The 21195-nt window shown below is 26.9% G+C and overlaps 3 protein-coding genes across 3 annotated transcripts; 1 reads left to right on the forward strand and 2 right to left on the reverse strand.

The window, feature by feature from the left end:
* Positions 1-6501: 6501 nt before the first annotated feature.
* On the reverse strand, positions 6502-7133 carry OCT59_017115 (uncharacterized protein; the record flags this gene model as incomplete). Its single annotated transcript, XM_066146147.1, has 3 exons — positions 6502-6584; positions 6823-6844; positions 6930-7133. 3 exons carry the CDS (start codon positions 7131-7133, stop codon positions 6502-6504), a joined length of 309 nt encoding a protein of 102 aa, XP_066003869.1.
* A 2647-nt stretch (positions 7134-9780) lies between these two features.
* On the forward strand, positions 9781-10412 carry OCT59_017116 (uncharacterized protein; the record flags this gene model as incomplete). Its single annotated transcript, XM_066146148.1, has 3 exons — positions 9781-9984; positions 10070-10091; positions 10330-10412. 3 exons carry the CDS (start codon positions 9781-9783, stop codon positions 10410-10412), a joined length of 309 nt encoding a protein of 102 aa, XP_066003870.1.
* A 10111-nt stretch (positions 10413-20523) lies between these two features.
* On the reverse strand, positions 20524-20871 carry OCT59_017117 (uncharacterized protein; the record flags this gene model as incomplete). Its single annotated transcript, XM_025330629.2, has 1 exon — positions 20524-20871. One exon carries the CDS (start codon positions 20869-20871, stop codon positions 20524-20526), a length of 348 nt encoding a protein of 115 aa, XP_025172103.2.
* Between the last annotated feature and the right edge of the window lie 324 nt (positions 20872-21195).

The raw sequence follows: 21195 nt of genomic DNA on the forward strand, positions 1-21195 counted from the left end.
TCACCGGCAAATAAATATCAGAAATTTTCTGATGTTTATGTATATAGTGTTATGGTTAAGACTGTCATGATGAATGGAATAAAATTAAAAAAAGCACAACAGAAATCGATGAAATAATTAGAAGATACAATTTAGCTTATACGATATTCAAACAATGAGACTAAGGAATCCTGCGCCTAGATAGCCTAGAGAAGACCTGACCCCTCCCCTTCCAACTATTCATTTAAGAGGATTTACACAGGAAATGCAGCAGCTCAAATTACAATAGCTGAGAAAATGCTTACTGAATTTGAGCAAATTGCAATCTCACGACTGATTCTCAACTTCGTCAATAATAAAATATTAAAATGATCTGCGTTTAATAAAAATATCACTATGAAAAATCATGGGCGACCATTAGTAAACATGGGATAACATATTTTATCACATAGCAGAAATAAGAAATAAATATTTATGGTATTGAACTAAAGCAAGATGAGCATAAAGAAAATTTGGAGTTTCATTTGAAACAGTTTCAGATAATTTTATCAATGAAAATAATTTGTGAAATTAATTTTAAGCAGCAAAAGTGAACAAATGTTTATGAAAAATTTTTTTTATTATTTTTAGACTTGTTTTTTTTATTTTTGTTACTATTGTTTTTATTATTTATATATTTTTTATGGTGGAAAAATAAATTCGTTTTTTTTATTGACATTACAATAGTTTTAATAGTTTTGCATTTTTTTTAAAAAAATATTTCAGTAAACATAAATTTTAGAATTTTGTCAAAATGGACCAGTATTTTTTTCATTCGAGATTGAGGCATCACGTGATATAATCAAAGTTAAACAGTTTGATGCTAAATATCGGATAAGGTATTGTTAAACTTAAGATTCCTTTTTTTATAAATTCTATATATTCTTCGAGTTTCAAAAGTTTTAAGTGTTTCTTTACAAATGATATTATAAATTCGGAAATCATTTGGTGGTTATAAAAGAATGAACGGTTAACCACTTCTTGAGGTTTACATAGGCTATTAGCTATTAGGGTGTCACAGACTAATTAATCAAAACTATGTTAGCGACATTTAATATTTTATTATGATCAGATGTAAAGCTATTTTTAATAATGATTATAATACAAGTTTCTAAAAGTTTCTCACAAATCTTGCTCAACCTCCTTTCAGATGGAAAGTGTTCTTAACCAAAATAGTTACGTTCATTTTTTTTACAAAACTTTTAAAAATGGTTCAATAGAAATAATTTACACTGATCACAATATCAAATTTAAATAGAAATATTTGAACGTAACTTTATTCTTTAGCTATTTATAGACTTGCTGTAAAAACTTGAAGGCAAATTGATGGTTCAATAGTGCGGTGAAACATTTTAATTGTCAATTATTTTAATAGACAAAATGCCAAAAGAAAGCACAGTCATGTGAAGCAAACAAAATATACGACTCAACTGTTTAAAAATTTATTATGAAAAAATAAATTAAAAAAATTGATCATCTGTGTAACATGAAAAATCTGTTCGTAATAAAATAATTAATAAGTTGATATCAGCAGTTTGATGATACAATTAATTACGAAATTCTCTTGTCAATAACCTAACTAAATTTATTTATGCACCTGAAAATTTTAAGAGTACTTTACCGAAATAATACCGGGTGAAATTTATCCGATGCACGTTACAGCTGATCCTGAGCAATTATTGATCAACGTAATGTAAAGAAGTTTCTCTCAAGAAATTCATTCCGGAAGTAAGGGATGCGCCCATGCGGTAAAATATTTTTTTTTCCAATTTATCACACGTTTTATTTATATTTATACTCATCGTTGGATATTTTTAAACCGGAAATTTGACCGATAAAAAAAATTCTTCTTTAGAGAAATGAACTAAATTTAAATTATTAGGGGCTCTGTAAGAGAATTCGCAAAATAATGAGTAATTTTTTTGGTGTTTATCAAAATGTATCTATATCTGAACATGTGTAACTTGATAATTGTATATAATACAATTATTATTATTATATCTGGACGTGTGTAACTTGATAATTATAATATTGACGACATAATTACATCATATTAATAATATTAACAATTGTCCTTTTTCGCAATAATAAAAAATCATTCACTAGGCTTTCCCTCAATGAAAGTTTTTAATGAAATAAAATATCGAAAGTCAAGCAAATATTACCAAGCCGATTACAATGAATTTTACAAATGTCGGCTTCTTACAAATTAAGTGAATGAAATCAAAGGTGTGTATTGGTATAGTGCTTTATGTCATAGAAGTATTTCCTCTTTTTTTAATATTCTTCTGCTTTCTTTTTTAGGATTTGTCTCAAGAGTCCAAGGGTAATTTTTGAATTTTGATGCTTTTTTATCACATAGCAGAAATAAGAAGCAAGAAAAAGAGTTTGATGAACGCAATGTAATTTCAAAATTGAGTTAGCTGGCGAGATAACGTAAAGCAAACACGTTACTGTCGTTACTTGATAAATTGGGAAGTCTATTGGATATAAAAAAGTTTTTATTGTAGTTAAAATAATATCATTTTTAAAAAACTACCCTAGTTTGTTATTAAACATTAAAATACGACAGCAGAACGAAAGCGCCATATCTATTGTGGGGAATCCTTGGATTTTTTTATAGTTCTTTCAGTTTACTAATATAATATTGGTAAGTTTTCTTAAAAAAAGAATGCAGTATTTAAAATAATACCTCTTAACAAATTACATCCCCTTATATTTATTATTTATAAATTCTTTTTAATAGGTAAGAGCTATATCTATTATAACTTGGTTACGAATAATGACATCTCCGCAGTAAACTGAAAGGTAAATGATGCAATGGAACTAGGGATGGGGTCGGTTCGATTTTGAGCGGTTTTTGAAACTGATCCAAATCTCGTGAATTTCGAACTTATATGTAGGAATAGAGAAACACTTATTCTTTTACATAAATAAAAAAAAAAGAAAACTTATAAGAAAGTCAACCATGTTCATCAACTTGCTAATGGGCGATAAGAAAGCGAAGGAGCTATTAGCAGCTGAGGAGAGGAAGCAGGTGGCAATCGGTACGTACTATGCGATGCAGTACTTCTAGTCGGCAGATACCTCGACGAACCAAAGTGGACAGTCGTACGTGATTTCTTGAAGAAGAAGAGATCAAAAACTATTTCAATAGCTTTTAAAAATTGAACCGAATCGGTTCCAAAAACCGTTTCAAAATATTGACCAACATCAAAATTATGATGACCATGAACCAACTATTGATTGTTAACCAATCAAAAATATTTTTAATTCATAATCAACACATGTTCTACTTGTGTCTTTAATTTTGACACATGTAGCTCATATTTTTCTTAATGGGAACTGAAGCGGAACTGACGACGAACCGAAATGGAACTGAACGAACCGTCCCCATCCCTAAATGGAACATTACCGAGCAATGACTGTTAACTTTATGATAGAATGATAAAAGATTTGAGACTCTTCGCCAAGGATAAAATAGAGTATACAAGTGAAGAGGAAAAAATAAGATGATGACATTCTTTACAGCAGGAATGATTAATTAATAATTATGTACGCGGCTTAAATTTAAGTCGTATTTTTTTTTCTCTCAAATATTACTACAATTAATCAACCACATCAAAACATAAAAAAAAGGATTCTGATATAAAATTAAAATTAGTTTTTAATTTAGTTTTGAGTATTATGTGTTTGTAGGTAGCCAGTTTCCCGACTGGTCATTTGTATAAATACTTCTAATAAAGAAACGTATGTTACAAACTAAAAAAAAATTTTCATTCAAAAAAAATAAATTTAAAATAAAAAAAAATCTTGTTGATGTGAGGAAGATTGAATAATATGTACCGCAATAAATTCTTGATAATTGTACTGTATACTTGTTTTATGGTCTAACTAAACATATATTTTATTTATAATAAATATAAATTTCATTTGTATTTAAATTTTTTTCATAATCATGTAAATATTGATTTTTACTGTATACATAAATTTATAATATGAATTTTTTTTTTCTTTTTCCAATAGGAAAATTTTATTTTTATCATGGGTTTAGGACAACTACTGTGTCTTTAATTTTGTTACATGTGATTTACTAAAAAGTAAATAAATAAATCATTTATTTTTTGGTAGGATAACCAAAGTATTTAATTTTTTTTAAATAATAATATAAAATATAAGTCATGTATGATATGTTATAACCTCTGAATGAAGCAGTATTATCAAAAATAAATAATAATTATTAATTAATAATGAAAGAGTTTCTTTATACAAATTAACACACTTGTTTGAATTTAGAGTATTACTAGCAAACACCTGTTGCTTCGCACCGGGACCAATGAGTTTGTTTAAATAGAAAAATTTAGTATTATAATGTAATACTAAGTAAATTAAAGAAGTTTTTGTTTATAATTAGGAATTTAATTAGGTCTTTCGGTACTAGGTATGTTTTTATTTTTTTATTTTTGTTTATTTATTACATGTAATTTCCGTTCCCCACTAACTTTATTTCTTCTTTTAATTTTATGGGTTTGGTCTTTACTTGGTCCCCCTGTTTATCTCATTTTCGTCCCTTCTCCATTTTTTTGTTTTGTTTTTGTATCTTCATTTCTTTTTCTCTTTTTATTCTTCCCCCTTTCATTTTTTCCATTGTTTTTTATTTCCTCCTCGTTCCTTTCGTTTTTTTCACTCCTTTACACTACCTTCGTTCCTTCTTCCTTAACACTATCTTTTGTTCTTTTCATTTTTTTTTCATTAGTTTCCACTTATTCTTTTTTGTTCCTTTTGTTTCTTTCACTCCCTCTTTCCCTTTTACTCTCCCTATTTTTTCATTCACCCTCATTATTTTGATTAATTTTTTAGAAGTATTTTTTCGAAAAACTTTAATATTATGAAAATACTACAAATATTTTTATTAATTAATTATAAATTTTATGATTATTTCTTATTTTATATTACGTCAATCTTAAATCATAACCAACTTGGGAAAAATATTTGAATAATTAAATGTATTAGAATCTATTCATTTCATTTATTATTATTTATTTTACTCGATAAATTATTAATTTAACTAAATCATTCGAATTAAAAACTTTATTCAAAAATCTGGTGGGTTATTTAGAGAATTTCGGAATTCGGATATGGATTTGGTTATAATAATCTATTATTAAATCAACAATTTCTTCAAAAAGAATTGATATTTTAACATATTTTATAATTAATTAATTGATTTTTATGAATTTGAAAATCAAACTAATTATCCAGCGTTCAATTTAATTGAAAAAATTCTATCAAACGTCGGTCAATTTTTCTATATCTTATATGTTATATTGATTTTTTAAAAACAATAATAATTTTGTAAATATATTTAATATAATATTTTATTTTTTATTTAATTGAAAGAAAAAGAAAAAAAATTTAAAAAAAAATTCGGGGGATAAAGAAAGAAATCAGTTTTAAAAAAAGGGAAATTTCCGAAAAAAAAGGAATCCGAAAAAAAAATAGTACGAAAAAAATTCTAAAAAAAGAACAATAATCCAATCCAAAAAGAGTGAAAAAAATTTTTTTTTAAAAAAAAACGATCGAAAAAAAATAATATAAAAAAAATTGGTCTTAAATGACCGAAACAATGGGAATTTTTTTCAGTTTGGGAAAAAAAATAAACCTAAACGGGAAAAGAATGAGAAAAACAAATTTTTCGTGAAAAGTAAAACTAAACTGAAAAATTTAAAAAAAAAGGAACCAAAAAAAATCGGACAAAAAATTAATAATCAAAAAAAAATTCCGACTGAAATTGGAAGATCAAATAGTTTTGACATCAGGCGGAAGTATGGCATGGGATTTCAAGTTACACAATTCAAATTATTTATACGGAGACAAATCCAAAACGTCAGACAAATTTTTTTTAGTTATATAGATACTAGCCGGAAATTAATGTTACTCCTTCTCGGTTCTTCAAGAGGATGTAACTTTTTATCAATGATTCAGATGAATGTTTGAAGTTAATTGAAAATTTATTTGAAAATATTAAAAATATTCAGTTATAAAAAGCTAGATTGAATCACAATTATATGCAGTATGATTAGATTAGAAGAAATGGATTTATTGAATTTAATTTTTATTAGAGTATTGCAAATCTGAAATAATATTTGTAAACGAAGAATTTAATTTTTTTTTAAATAAAAAATATAAATTTTTTACTAAATTTATAGGCTTGCAAATTTTATGAAATTCTGATTTTATGGAAAGCCACCCTTGACGAAGGTTGATGTCCGGAGACATCAACCTTTTGTCAAGGGTGGCTTTCCATATTATATAATAATAAATAAATTTTTTCTATAAAAAATAGCGGTATTTGTTAATTGATGAATTGATATTAAAATGAAAAAAAAAAAAATATGTAATCACGTACAATTCTTGTTTCCTAGAAGTTCTCGACGCAATTTCATATTTTCTAACTCAATTGCCTCGACCTCCGCTCTACCCTTACTTAGTTTTAGCTTCCGTTCCCAAAGTGCAATCCTCTTCTCCACCAGTTCCACATGGGAACTGTGGCTTTTTGTATTGGCCTTTTTTTGTAATTTTTTGTTAATTAACCTTAATTTACAAACCATTGCACTTGCTTTCCGAATGCGGAGGTCGCGTTCTGCCAGTTCTATTTCTTTTTCGGCCAATTTGATTTTTGTAATTGCGTTACGTATCTCAACTATTTTTTTTTTCTTTGATCTCTGCTATGCGATAAAATGTGTTATTCAGCACCAAAAATTCAAAAATTAACAAAAAATATTTATTATTATTATAAATTACCTTTGGACTCTTGAGCCCAATCCTAAAAAAGAAAGCAGAAGAACATTAAAAAGTGCTTAAAATTGTCTATCAATAATAAATTAGATAAGTTTTGCCCGAATTCGTACCTTCCAGTTGAGGATCACCTCCTTCGCCTTATTTGTTTTTTCTTCACTCGTATATTCTACTTTACCCTCGGCGAAGAGTCTCAAGTCTTTGATCATTCTATCATAAAGCCGACATTTATTACTTTCTTTGTATATGGCGTGGTAATGATCCAAGGCATCATCTACCTTCCAGTTTCCTGCGGCGATGTGGTGAAAGTATTCCATATTTATAGCGCTGTGTAGAGAAATTAATAAGTATGTGATTTATCAAGTTTGTTAAATTTAATAAAGTCGAAAGTGAAGAAAATTAAAGCTATAAGACACCGTATTATATAGCTATCAATTGTTTACATAGACGCGTATGGCGCGTATTCTGTTATCTGTGTTATCTGCAAGTGAAATGATTAATTAAATTGTATGATACAATTATATAGAACTCCGATTCTTACTATTTGACTATTAAATTTGTTAGAGCGGAGCTTAAACTGAAATTAAAAATAAAAATTAAACACAAATATACGAATACAGAAGTAAAATTAATCATGAACTAAAATGTGGTTCAGCTGATTTTTTTAAATAAAATAAAGAATTTATTTAGTTTAAAATTATATGTAAATACATAATAGAAATATAATACTATTTGAAATTAATATTGTAACTTATTAACTTAGTATCCTATCTCTTAAAAATATTTTGCAACAATGGCAACAAATTAGAGATACGTGAAAATTGATGAGCTTGATCATTTGTTTGATCATATTATTAATTGAAATCGGTTATTTAAAGTAACTAAACCATAGTAGAGATTGATTTTTCCATTTTTTCAATTTAACCGATTTTGCAAGTCATTAAAATCCTTAGGAAATTGTAATGCATCAAGTAGTGCCGACCCGCACTAGAAATTTACAGATCAATAGTTTTTAATCTCATTTAATTCTGGTTTGTGTTAAATATCCAATCAAACTCAAATCGCATAAAGCTAAATACTAAATACATGACCAACCAGAAGACGCCTCACTGTTTGGGTCTGTTTCATAGTAGGCTTATTAATAAATATTTCACTCATCAGAAAAATTTTTAAACGAAAATATGTTCGACGCTTACTAATAATAAATCTTATTTTTTTTTTTGAAAAAAAAAGATAATTTATATTCATAAAAATGTTTAAAAAAATGTTTATTTATACTATATTAAATTATTTAAAAATAAAAATTAATAATAAACAAGAACTCGTATATTTTAAAATATATCTAAATATGATGGACGATAATACTGTGCATATCTACTATAAAGTTGATGTTGACATTGTGATCGATACACAGCTATTCTATCATTAAAAGAAGATTTATAATAAAATCCAAGAATGAGATATCCATCTAGAATTCTGGATAACAAGTATTGCTAGAAAACTTATCAACATTTGCATTTTCCAGAAGAGTAAAAAATGTTGGTTGGAAAAGATACGTATAAAGAATTTAAAAATGCTTTTTGTCGTATTTGGGGATGATAATTATATATTATCATAATGAAAAGTATCGATATTTACCGCTTGTATTAAAATTTATTTCATTCAACGTCGATGATATATTAAACGCGTTGTATCGTTGTTTAATATAAAATATAACTACCTTGATTACTATTAGGAACATATCGACTTCGAAACATTTTCTCAAAATGAAAACGAAACTACTTGTGAATTTTTTTAAAAAACTTTTGTATTTGAATCAAAAGTCGTATTAAAAAAAAAATGAAAAAAATAATCGAATTAATAAACAATTTTGTCTTTATTAAATAATTAAATAAGCGATAATTGAAGACAATAACAAACAAATTAATATAATAAATGAATCTAAATAATAAAAATTATTGAAATAAATAAATAAAATCGCGTTCTATTTAGTAGCAATAGTCTAGTTTTATTTAGCAGTAGTAGTATAATTTTAGTATTTTAGTCTAATTTTACTAATTTTAGTAGTCTAATTATTAGTAGTTGTCCAATTTTAGTAATCTAATTATTAGTCTAATTTTATTTAGCAATAGTAAATCGACGTTCTATTTAAAGTTCAATCGTTTTCATTTTTATTTCTTACAACTCGTAAAGTTTTCTTATTATTATCATGCCTCCTCTCAGAAGTACCCGAAGTCAAAAGAAGTGTTATCCCTGTTGATGAAGGCAGTGCTATTGATGATACAATTCAAGAACCAACTTTGGTTAGTAAACTTCTGGAAATAAGCGACGATGACGATCTTTCAGAAGGTAACTTATTGTTTTAAAACTATAACGCAATATCATTAAAACTTTATTCTTACCTTCCTCATTTCTTTGTTTCTTTAGAAGAAAGTCAGGTTAATGAAAGTGCTGTAAATATCGGACGTGAAATTTCGGACTATATTGCTATTTTTTAAAACAAATATTATAATATTAGTTATGAAACAATAGCGAGGTTTCTGCAAAGTAGTATTATATATTTCTATTATGTATTTACATATAATTTTAAACTAAATAAATTCTTTATTTTATTTAAAAAAGTCAGCTGAACCACATTTTAGTTCATGATTAATTTTACTTCTGTATTCGTATATTTGTGTTTAATTTTTATTTTTAATTTCAGTTTAAGCTCCGCTCTAACAAATTTAATAGTCAAATAGTAAGAATCGGAGTTCTATATAATTGTATCATACAATTTAATTAATCATTTCACTTGCAGATAACACAGATAACAGAATACGCGCCATACGCGTCTATGTAAACAATTGATAGCTATATAATACGGTGTCTTATAGCTTTAATTTTCTTCACTTTCGACTTTATTAAATTTAACAAACTTGATAAATCACATACTTATTAATTTCTCTACACAGCGCTATAAATATGGAATACTTTCACCACATCGCCGCAGGAAACTGGAAGGTAGATGATGCCTTGGATCATTACCACGCCATATACAAAGAAAGTAATAAATGTCGGCTTTATGATAGAATGATCAAAGACTTGAGACTCTTTGCCGAGGGTAAAGTAGAATATACGAGTGAAGAAAAAACAAATAAGGCGAAGGAGGTGATCCTCAACTGGAAGGTACGAATTCGGGCAAAACTTATCTAATTTATTATTGATAGACAATTTTAAGCACTTTTTAATGTTCTTCTGCTTTCTTTTTTAGGATTGGGCTCAAGAGTCCAAAGGTAATTTATAATAATAATAAATATTTTTTGTTAATTTTTGAATTTTTGTTGCTGAATAACACATTTTATCGCATAGCAGAGATCAAAGAAAAAAAAAATAGTTGAGATACGTAACGCAATTACAAAAATCAAATTGGCCGAAAAAGAAATAGAACTGGCAGAACGCGACCTCCGCATTCGGAAAGCAAGTGCAATGGTTTGTAAATTAAGATTAATTAACAAAAAATTACAAAAAAAGGCCAATACAAAAAGCCACAGTTCCCATGTGGAACTGGTGGAGAAGAGGATTGCACTTTGGGAACGGAAGCTAAAACTAAGTAAGGGTAGAGCGGAGGTCGAGGCAATTGAGTTAGAAAATATGAAATTGCGTCGAGATCTTTTAGGAAACAATAATTGTACGTGATTACATATATATTTTTTTTTTTCATTTAAATATCAATTCATCAATTAACAAATACCGCTATTTTTTATAGAAAAAATTTATTTATTATTATATATATGGAAAGCCACCCTTGACAAAAGGTTGATGTCTCCGGACATCAACCTTCGTCAAGGGTGGCTTTCCATAAAATCAGAATTTCATAAAATTTGCAAGCCTATAAATTTAGTAAAAAATTTATATTTTTTATTTAAAAAAAATTAAATTCTTCGTTTACAAATATTATTTCAGATTTGCAATACTCTAATAAAAATTAAATTCAATAAATCCATTTCTTCTAATCTAATCATACTGCATATAATTGTGATTCAATCTAGCTTTTTATAACTGAATATTTTTAATATTTTCAAATAAATTTTCAATTAACTTCAAACATTCATCTGAATCATTGATAAAAAGTTACATCCTCTTGAAGAACCGAGAAGGAGTAACATTAATTTCCGGCTAGTATCTATATAACTAAAAAAAATTTGTCTGACGTTTTGGATTTGTCTCCGTATAAATAATTTGAATTGTGTAACTTGAAATCCCATGCCATACCTCCGCCTGATGTCAAAACTATTCGATCTAATCATACTAATCCAATTTCAGTCGGAATTTTTTTTTTGATTATTAATTTTTTGTCCGATTTTTTTTTGATTCCTTTTTTTTTAAATTTTTCAAAAAAAATTTTCTCCCTTTTCTTTCAGTTTAGTTTTTCTTTTCAAACCGAAAAATTTGTTTTTCTCATTCTTTTCCCATTTAGGTTAAATTTTTTTTCCCAAACTGCTAGGTTTTTAAGCCATATCTTCACATCCTTCTATTGTTTTGAAATTTTTTAAACTATAATAAAATCTGGTGACCATGACGATAGTATAAATTTCACCACTTCTTTGACCCATAATTATAAATTTATTTAATGCTATCATTTTTCAATAAAATCTTTTATTTCAGAGTTATTTTTTCTTAAAAAGTCTTATATAAAAGGTTGTGTAAAGAAAGAATATATTTGGAGATGTGCAGCGTTGGTGCGTTGGATTAAGTATATTGCAAATTTTTTAACAAGCCACTACACGTGACTGAAGTCACGTGAAATCTTCCAAAAAATTTTGCTCACCACTGGTAATTGTGATTGAGATTAATTACAATTGCAGTACATATTATTAGGGATTGGAATCGATTAATCGAAAATCGACAAAACATAGTAAAATCGATTCTCAGCAATTTTTTACATATAAGTTAACCTGACTTCAAAGTAATTTTTCATGCTGGCCAATTGCTGATTATTTTTGCTGAAATTAGAAACTGATTCAAAGTCAGATCGGTCGTCTATAAGAGAAATCTTGAAAAGATTCGATTTTCGATTCCAATCCCTACATATTATACATATTATCAATCTTTCTACACGTCAACAAGATTTTTTTTTATTTTAAATTTATTTTTAAAAAAAAGCGGTAATTTGTTAATTGATAAATTTAATATTTGAATGAAAATTTTTTTTAAAGTTTGTAACATACTGTAAAAAATAATTGTTCATTAAATGTTCAAAAAATGGTGTCTACAAAAAAGATAAAATTTTTTAATAAAAAACAATTAAAATATCATTACAGATAAGTTTCAAATAGAAACTTACCATATCAGCATATCCAAGTCCTAAAGCCAAAAGAACTGATGCCTACGAAAAAAAAGAGATTAAAAAAAATAAATTAAAAAAAACGTTTCAAATTTTCGAATTGAAACTTACCAGACTCCCAAAACTGAAGAAACTAACACCTACAAGAAAAAAAGAAAAATTAAATTAAAAAAAAAACAAATTTTTTTAAAAAAAAATTTCAAACCATTAAGCCCATGCATTGAAGAACCAGCAGTCTACAAAAAGAAGAAGACAAACGGAATGTTATACGTTTCGTTGAAAGTATTATTTACAAAAAGTCAAAAAGTTCCTTATCGAATTCCCTCCTTATAGTTCAAGCTGGCGTTCTACAAAAAAATACAAAAAGAGACGTATATTTAAATAAAAATCCTCTTCCTCCTTCCCCCTTTCCCTATTTTTTACCTTCAGATTCATGTTCAAATTACAAAAAAAAGTAATGAAAAGAAATGTTATAACATTTCTTAAATTAAAAAAAGATAAAAAAAAGTCCAACTCTTTCTTGTCTTGAAGTCTGGTTCGTTCAAGCCAGCACCCTACAAAAAAAAAATAATGAAAAGTAACATTAAAACGTTTCTTAAATTAAAAAAAAAAGATAAAAAAAGTCCAACTCTTTCTTGTCTTGAAGTCCGGTTCATTCTGGCTGGCAATTCCTACAAAAAATTAAAGAAATGTTTGTAAAACGTTTCTACAAAGTTAATTTTGAAAAAAGCTCTCACCTTCCAAAGCTGAAATAAAGCCAAAGGAGCTTACCTATGTACTTGCAGACCGAAGCTGAAACAAATAAAATGCCATTCGTGAAAATTTTTTTTTTTTAAAAAAAATTATGTATTTATTTACCTTTATCCAAGAGTCAAAAGATCCTAAGAAAGTCTAAAAAAATCAACTTTTTTGACTATCTTTCGCTGATCAGCTAGTTTCAAATATTCAAATATTAGTCTAATTTGACTAGTGACAAACCATGCAGTTTCGTGTAAATTTTAAATAATTGGACTAACCGTTTAATCATAGTTGACTCTACGCGGAATTAGTATTAAATAAAAAACTAACTTTATAAATTTAATCTATAAATGGATTAATACTGTAACTGTTATATATAAATTGAACTAGCTTTATTAATTCATATTACAATTACATCAGTACATATAAACAGATTAATAAGAATATTAAATAAATCTTTGTTCCCTATATTAGGAAATATTAACAATAGAATGATGTAGTAAGTCTTTTTAGAAGAAATTTTTAATTATTTTTGGTTATTTTTTATTTTATTTATTTATTTTTTTGTATAAGCTTTTTATTCCATTTGTATTTACGTTAATATCAAATTTCTATAAAATAGCAATAAAGATGCCATTGGTAAATAAAAAAAATCATAAAAAATTTCCATTCATTTGCTTTAACATATTTTTATCAATAGAATTAGTTGTTCCAAAAAAATTATCCACTAGGTTCTGCAAAAAATATTAAATTTTAACCAGTTCTATTATTTTACTCATATTTTTTTTTTAGATTCTTCAAGCAATAAAATTACAACAAAAAACACTCCGGTTAAGACAAGCTCTTCATATTGTTCAAGTATACAAAATCAGCAAAACTGATACAAGATTGGGAAGTTTAGCTAAAGATATTGCTGGATGGTTCAACACTTACCAATACAAATTCCATAAGTAAAATCATTACTGGTGCGCGAACTATTAATGTGTTAAGGTATGAAACATTTATTTCAAGTTCGGAAAAAGTAAAATTAGTTGTATTAGTTATATGAGCTGATCCCCAGCAGATAAAATCGTTTAGTTCAATATTTTTGTTCAAATTAATTGTGCGTGGATATTCAGTTCATGAAATATTTATAAATTTAATATACAGATACGAGACCCAAACCCATCTTAAACTTTTTTTTTCTATAATTGATAAATAGGAAGAATAGCCATATACTATAATTTCAAAAAGTTGCATTATCAAATTTTGCACAAATTGTGAAAATATGTCAGTTATTGTATAATTTGTAGACAGAATGGTTTTTATTTTGTATGAAGTCAATATTTGTTATTATTCACTTATTGTACATATAAATGATCAATTATCATACAATTTTTATAACTAATAATATACAATCGCAAAAATTTGTTTATTTTACAGACAAATAATGACTCCTTTGTACATTTTCTGAATATATTCAATATGATTTGTGTACAAACTGTGTTTTTATAGGTTTATACAAATAATCAGTCGCTACCTACAAACACATAAAACTAATTTTAATTTTATTCTATATCAGAATCCTTTTTTTATGTTTTAATTTTTTTTTAGTGGTTGATAATTGTGAGTGAAAAAAAAATACGACTTAAATTTAAGCCGCGTACATAATTAATCGTTCCTGTTGTAAAGGATGTCATTATTCATAACCAAGTTATAATAGATATAGCTCCTACCTATCATTAAAAAGAATATATTGCTTTATCAAAAATAATAAATATAAAGGAATGTAATCTGTTAAGAAGTATTAATTTTAAATACTGCTTTCTTTTTTTAAGAAAACTTACCAATATTATATTTAATAAACTGAATAGTTCCTTTGCCTTATTTTTTCTCTTCACTCATATTCTCTGTTTTATCTTTGGCGAAGAGTCTCAAATCTTTTATCATTCTATCATAAAGTTGAAATGCCAGCTTCACTTCTTTTTCAGCTAACTTGATTTTTGAAATTGCGTTATGTATCTCAACTACTTTTTTTTTACATTTTATCTCTACTATTCGATAAAAATGTGTTATTCAGCACCAAAAATTCAAAAATCAACAAAAAATATTTAAAAAAGAAAGCAGAAAGAACATTAAAAAAAGAGGAAACACTTCTATGACACAAAGCTCACTATACCAAAACGCACCTTTGATTTCATTCACTTAATTTTGTAAGAAGCCGATATTTGTAATATTTGCTTGGCTTCCGGTATTTTATTTCATTAAAAAATGGTATCGTACTATAAACTTTCATTGAGGGAAAGCCTAGTAAATGATTTTTTCATATTGCGAGAAAGGACAATTTAGTCCTTGTAAATTTTTTAGTTCAATGTTTCTACAATAAATAAGCCTTATTAATATTATTAATCAAAATTGTATGATATAATTATGTCGTCATTATTACAATTATCAAAGTTACACACGTTCAGATATATAAATAATAATACTGATATAATTATGTCGTCAATATTATAATTATCAAGTCAGATATATAATAGATATAGATAGATATTTTAATACATTTTCTTTTTTTTTTTCGAGGAACAATTTTTTTTATCGGTCAAATTGCCGAATCGATAAGTATAAATATAAATAAAACATGATAAATTGGAAAAAAAAATTGTTTTTATTTTACCGCATTCCATGAATTTCTTGAGAAACTTCTTACATTCGTTGATCAATAAATTCATTCAGCTGTAACGTGCATCGGATAAATTTCACCCGGTATTATTTCGGTAAAGTACTCTTAAAATTTTCAGGAGCATAATTAGGTTATTGACAAGAGTTCTATATAAATTTCCAATTGTTATCATCAATATTATAATTAATTACAATTCATTAATTGTAATCATCAAACTGCTGATATCAACTTACAGTATACAATATTTGCATCTAATGAAATATTAAAGACATCCCAGATGACAGAAAATAAACAAATCATTCAGTCAATAACTTCAGGCATAACCTATTGGGGTGTCACACAGACTAATTAGATTTTTCATGTTATATTTATGGTTTTCTTAACGTGACTGTTCTTTTCTTTTGCCTTCAAAATTTTTACTTAAGAACAAAGTTACGTTCAAATATTTCTATTTAAATTTGATATTGTGATTAGTGTAAATTCTTTCTATTGAACCATTTTTAAAAGTTTGGAAAAAAGAAAATGAACGTAACTATTTTGAGATAGTTCTTAAGAATACTATATTCATTATTAAAAATTATCAATAGACAATTTAATTAAACTTTATAGCTTTACATAATATAAAATCTGATCATAATAAAATATTAAATGTCGTTTGATTAATTAGTGTGACACCCTAATAGCTAATAGCCTATGTAAACCTCAAGAAGTGGTTAATCGTTCATTCTTTTATAACCACCAAATGATTTTTGAATTTATAATATCATTTGTAAAGAAACACAAAACTTTTGAAACTCGAAGAATATATAGAATTTATAAAAAAGGGAAATCTTAAGTTTAGATATTTAGCATCAAACTGTTTAACTACTTTGATTTATATCACGTGATGCCTCAATCAAATTTTAAAAATTTATGTTTACTGTAAAAAAATGTAAAACTATTGTAATGACAATAAAAAATGATTTTTTTAATTTCCACCGTTAAAAAACATATAAATAATAAAGTTACAGGTAAAAATATATCGGTGTTTATATAATAACTTTAATACTTGAATACTTGTGTCAATTAAAATGCTAAAGGAAGGAAAAAAAAGTTTCGTGGAGAGGATAAAAATTTTTCGTGAAGGATAAAAGAAAGCGTGGGAAAAGATTTGATTTTACTTATCAATTTATTTTATTTCAAAAGAGTAATTAAAGTCTATTACAAATAAAAGTATTTAGCACCGGAGTACAAAAGAAAACAGTCTATATGTGTAGATCTAACATTCATCCCATCAAGATTTCTCAAGAGAGGACCACACCCTTCGTTTGGAGCTATTCGAAGAAGTAGGACTACGCTAGTTAATCAAATTAAAAAGAAAAAAAACCAACGATCTTACAAAAAAATAAAAGTAATCTAAAAAATAAACAAAGGGTTTATATGTTGAAATAAAATGTATTAAGAGTATTATTATAACTATATCGATCAGTGTCATCAGCGTTATAATTTTGGATATCGCAATGAGCCAATGGTATAAGGTGTGCACAATGACCTTTCGGCACAAGGCCGCCACCTGTAAATACTGTAAGAGGTGGAGTGGTTCACACTATTTTAAATTGTTTGATAAAGGGAAGACTCATTACGGGTTAACAGTTAGTTTTAGGGTTCCGGATTGAAATCCGTATTTCGGATTTAGATCCGGATTAAGACTTGTAATTCGGATTACAGCTGTTTTCATATTATTTGGGACAAGACATCCGGTCCGGTATGTCGCATGTCGGATTGTCATGTTTGTTTATTTGCATAACGATAATAGTTAAAATAGTTAAACGTAACTCGTTGATATAATTCATTGATTCAAATTTCATATCATATCTATATTTATTTTTTCCAAATATATATATATAAATGTCTCAAACTGCATCTTTAACTTATACAAACTAAAACATATCGGACAAATATTAGGACTATAACTTGTGCAAAAAGTAAAAATAATTGTATTTGTGCACCCAAGACTCTTATAAAACCAAGAGGATCTCTTCACAAACCAATTACAAAAATGGATATATGAAATAAAAGAAAGCAATAGATTATGCTTTTCTTGCATAGTTTAAAGATAATGTACTTACTATACTTAAAGTTCCTAAGAGTTTAGATTTTGTTAACATATGCAAAAGTTGCATCAACAAATATGAAATCAAAACAACAAAGAAACAAATATAAATATCTTTGAAACTGCGAAGGTTAGTCCGATAGTTATATCAGAAGGTGAAATCAATGTAGATGATCAAGAAATGAATAATCTTATTCCAAAACTCGAAAGGGTTAGTAAATCTTGATTCACGTGACAATCCGACATCCGACATACCGGACCGGACAAAATTTCACTTTTGTCCCGAATAATATGAAAACAGCTGTAAAATCTGGATTAAATTACATTATCCGGATTAAAATCCGAATAATTATATATCGAATATATTGAATAAAATTACTTAATATTATATATTATTATTATATATTATTATTAGTATACAATATAAATTTATTACAGGTGCGAAAACTTCCATAACTTTCATATTTCGTTTTAAAAAGAGAATTTTAGTCACTATTCCCTTTTCATCATATGCATAGTTTTCCATTAACATTAGAATATTTTGTAAAATAACTATGTCTGATATTTGTATGTTTTATTACTGCTCTCTTTTATAAACATTAATTAAAAAAAGGTAAATTTTTATTCTTTTAATAAAAAGAATTATTTTCTAAATTTGTATTCTTTGAACTTAAAGAGCTTCGTAAACTTGTATTAGGAGATTCTTCATTATCCAAATCAATTTCAATATTATTATTTTCCATTGTTTACAATAATTTAAGTGAGACAAAGAATTTTGTTTATTAGAATATAGTAAATCAGTACTTAACTATTTATATACTAATCTGGATTACAAATTACAATCTGCCCAATCCACTAATTCGGATTATGGCAAGCCGTAATAAGGATCATCATAATTAAGCTTAAGAAAGGATTTTATTTTATTTTATTTTTTTTTATCCATGTGAACAAGATTACAGAAAGATAGACAAGAACTAATTAAAACAAAAAGTCAACGCTATCTAAACTACGCTATAATCAAACCGCCCGAAAACAGTGCCACCCTGGTAAGCTTAAGAAACGATCGAAACCCTAAATAGGTACTGGATCCTAAGCATTGATCACGTGACTAGAAATTAGCCAATAAAAATCAAGATTTGATTGTGCTACACTTAAAATATGTAAAAAAAATATATTTTGAATGACTGAGACACATTTTTAAATTAATGAACATATTTAATAAAAAAAAAGGATAATTAGCTATTCAAAATAACATTGTCTGATAATTTTTCATGACCTCTTAAAAACATTTAATTATAATAACTCAGGCCAGCACACAATCTCAACCCAGATTATGAAAAATTTTGACTAATGAAATTATACTTGTATGGTACGATTTGTTTCAATTGAGATCATTCATATGAAAATCATTCACGTTAGTAGTTTAATAGTAATTATCTCAAAAAGTAATGTTACCGATTTAGATTTATAAAATTTTAAATTTTTTAAAGTTCTGAAAGTTTTTTTTAATCACCTCAATTTTATTGTTGAGTATAGACTTCCAGCACCATACCTAATCTAGATTGAATATCCACGAGAAAAGAATTATTCGATAAAAAGGTATCCTTTTGAGTCACTTTCTTTATTCTTTAAAAAAAACGATTATTTTTACTCGCTCATTCTTTCGTTAACGTTAATTGATTTTCTTAAATCATAAAGTTTTATTATTTAGAACAATTAGAGTCAATTTTATAGAAAATGAATAAAGAATTAAAGATGGATTATTCGAATTATTTATCAATAAAACACAAATTACTATAAATGTAACTTTGGACGTAAAACTGGAAATGACCCCATGGCTGGATATTTATGACGAAGACGGAGAAATGACACCAACTATCGATATAGAAAATGAAGAAGTGGACGATGATGACAGAGAGCTTGAAAGCGAATATGAAAAAATGATGACAGTTTAATGAAAGCAAAGATGAGGATGAAAGAAAAGGAACAGGAAGAGAATTCAGAATTCTGATGAAGAAGTGATCATTGACCAACCTCTTAGCAGCGAAGTGGGTGAACAAATACCACACTCTTTTGGTGAATTTATCCCATTTCATGAATATCACTGAATCACTAATTTTCTGTTGGATGCAAAAACATTGTATATGTAAGTTGCATTATTCTAACGCTTGCAAACGATTTTTTTTTTGGTAAAACGATATACTTTTATTATTTATATGATGAAGAACATAAAAATCTATAAAATACACCCGAAGTTTGGAAATAAGACTCAAGAACAAGCCTATTTCCTCCCTCAATACCAAAACTTTCACCTCATATGGTAAAGTTATAGTACCATTACCTATTACATAAAATTTGAAAGATCAATATAATACATTCTTAAAAAGTCCTTAACCTTATATAAATCTTTATTTTATGTCAAGCAGGAGGAATAATTATTAATCAATCTTTATTTTATGTCAAGCAGGAGGAGTAATTAACCCTATATTAATCCTTTATAATTTGCGTTTTAACGTGAAATCATGTGACTTCAACACGGAAACACTATCCTAATCTACTACTTTTCATTCGCCATCTTTTCTTGAACTGTTTCTCTTCTTTTGGACTCTTTACTGTACTGCCCGCTTGTCATTTTAGTCTCGTCTCATTCCCTATTCTCTTTTCAAAATCCACATTAAGTTGCGTATACTTTTGTATTAAATCATGTGATTCCGCATATTTAATCAATTTTTCTCGAAGCTTAATTGCGGATTCTAGAGATTTAATCTTCATTGCCGCCTCTTCCACCTTCATCTGATGTTTGATCTTTTCCCGTCCATTTCTTCTCCTGCTATCATAAAACCTCCACTAATTTCTTGACCTTGGGACTAATAACCCTCATTTTGTATATCAAAATTCGAGATGCCGTGAAGCAACGTATGGTTGGTATGGAACTAACAATTTTTGTTCCTTCTTTTGTTCGTTGATGATATTTACCACTTCTTCCATTAAAGAAAAATCGGCAAAGGAAGAAGCGTTAAAGAAAGATAATGTCTCAAAGTCATTTACATCTAAACCTCTCCTGTACGTATTTACCACTTTATCCTCAGATACTGTCATCGATCGTTCCACATCATTCGCTGGACCTCTATCCTTGAATTTATCTCTTTCCTGATACTTACTAATTCCATCTAATTCTGCAAAAATTCTTTGAGCTGGAGTTTCCAAAAAGTTTGCATGATGTGTCACTTCCGGCATACGCAGTTTTGTATCATGCTTCTTTGTATCTTGCTTCTCCTCTTTCTTGCTTCTTATCGGTTCCTTGAACTGCCGAAATAACCAAAATGCTAGTTTTTATTAATTGTTTATTAACTACCGTTCATCTAAAATTTAGAACCGATTTGTATACAATTGGATTTAGTTAAAGTTTATACATGTAGACACTTTACAATTTATTTGCGACATCGAAATTATAATTTTAATATACATTTAATGCAACTTTAATATATATCGAATACAATTTTACTATACAGTAAATATAACTTTTACATATGTTAAATACAAATTTACTATTAAATAAAA

Source organism: Rhizophagus irregularis, chromosome 25 (genome assembly GCF_026210795.1).
Source record: "Rhizophagus irregularis chromosome 25, complete sequence".
Classification (NCBI taxonomy): Eukaryota; Fungi; Glomeromycota; class Glomeromycetes; order Glomerales; family Glomeraceae; genus Rhizophagus; species Rhizophagus irregularis.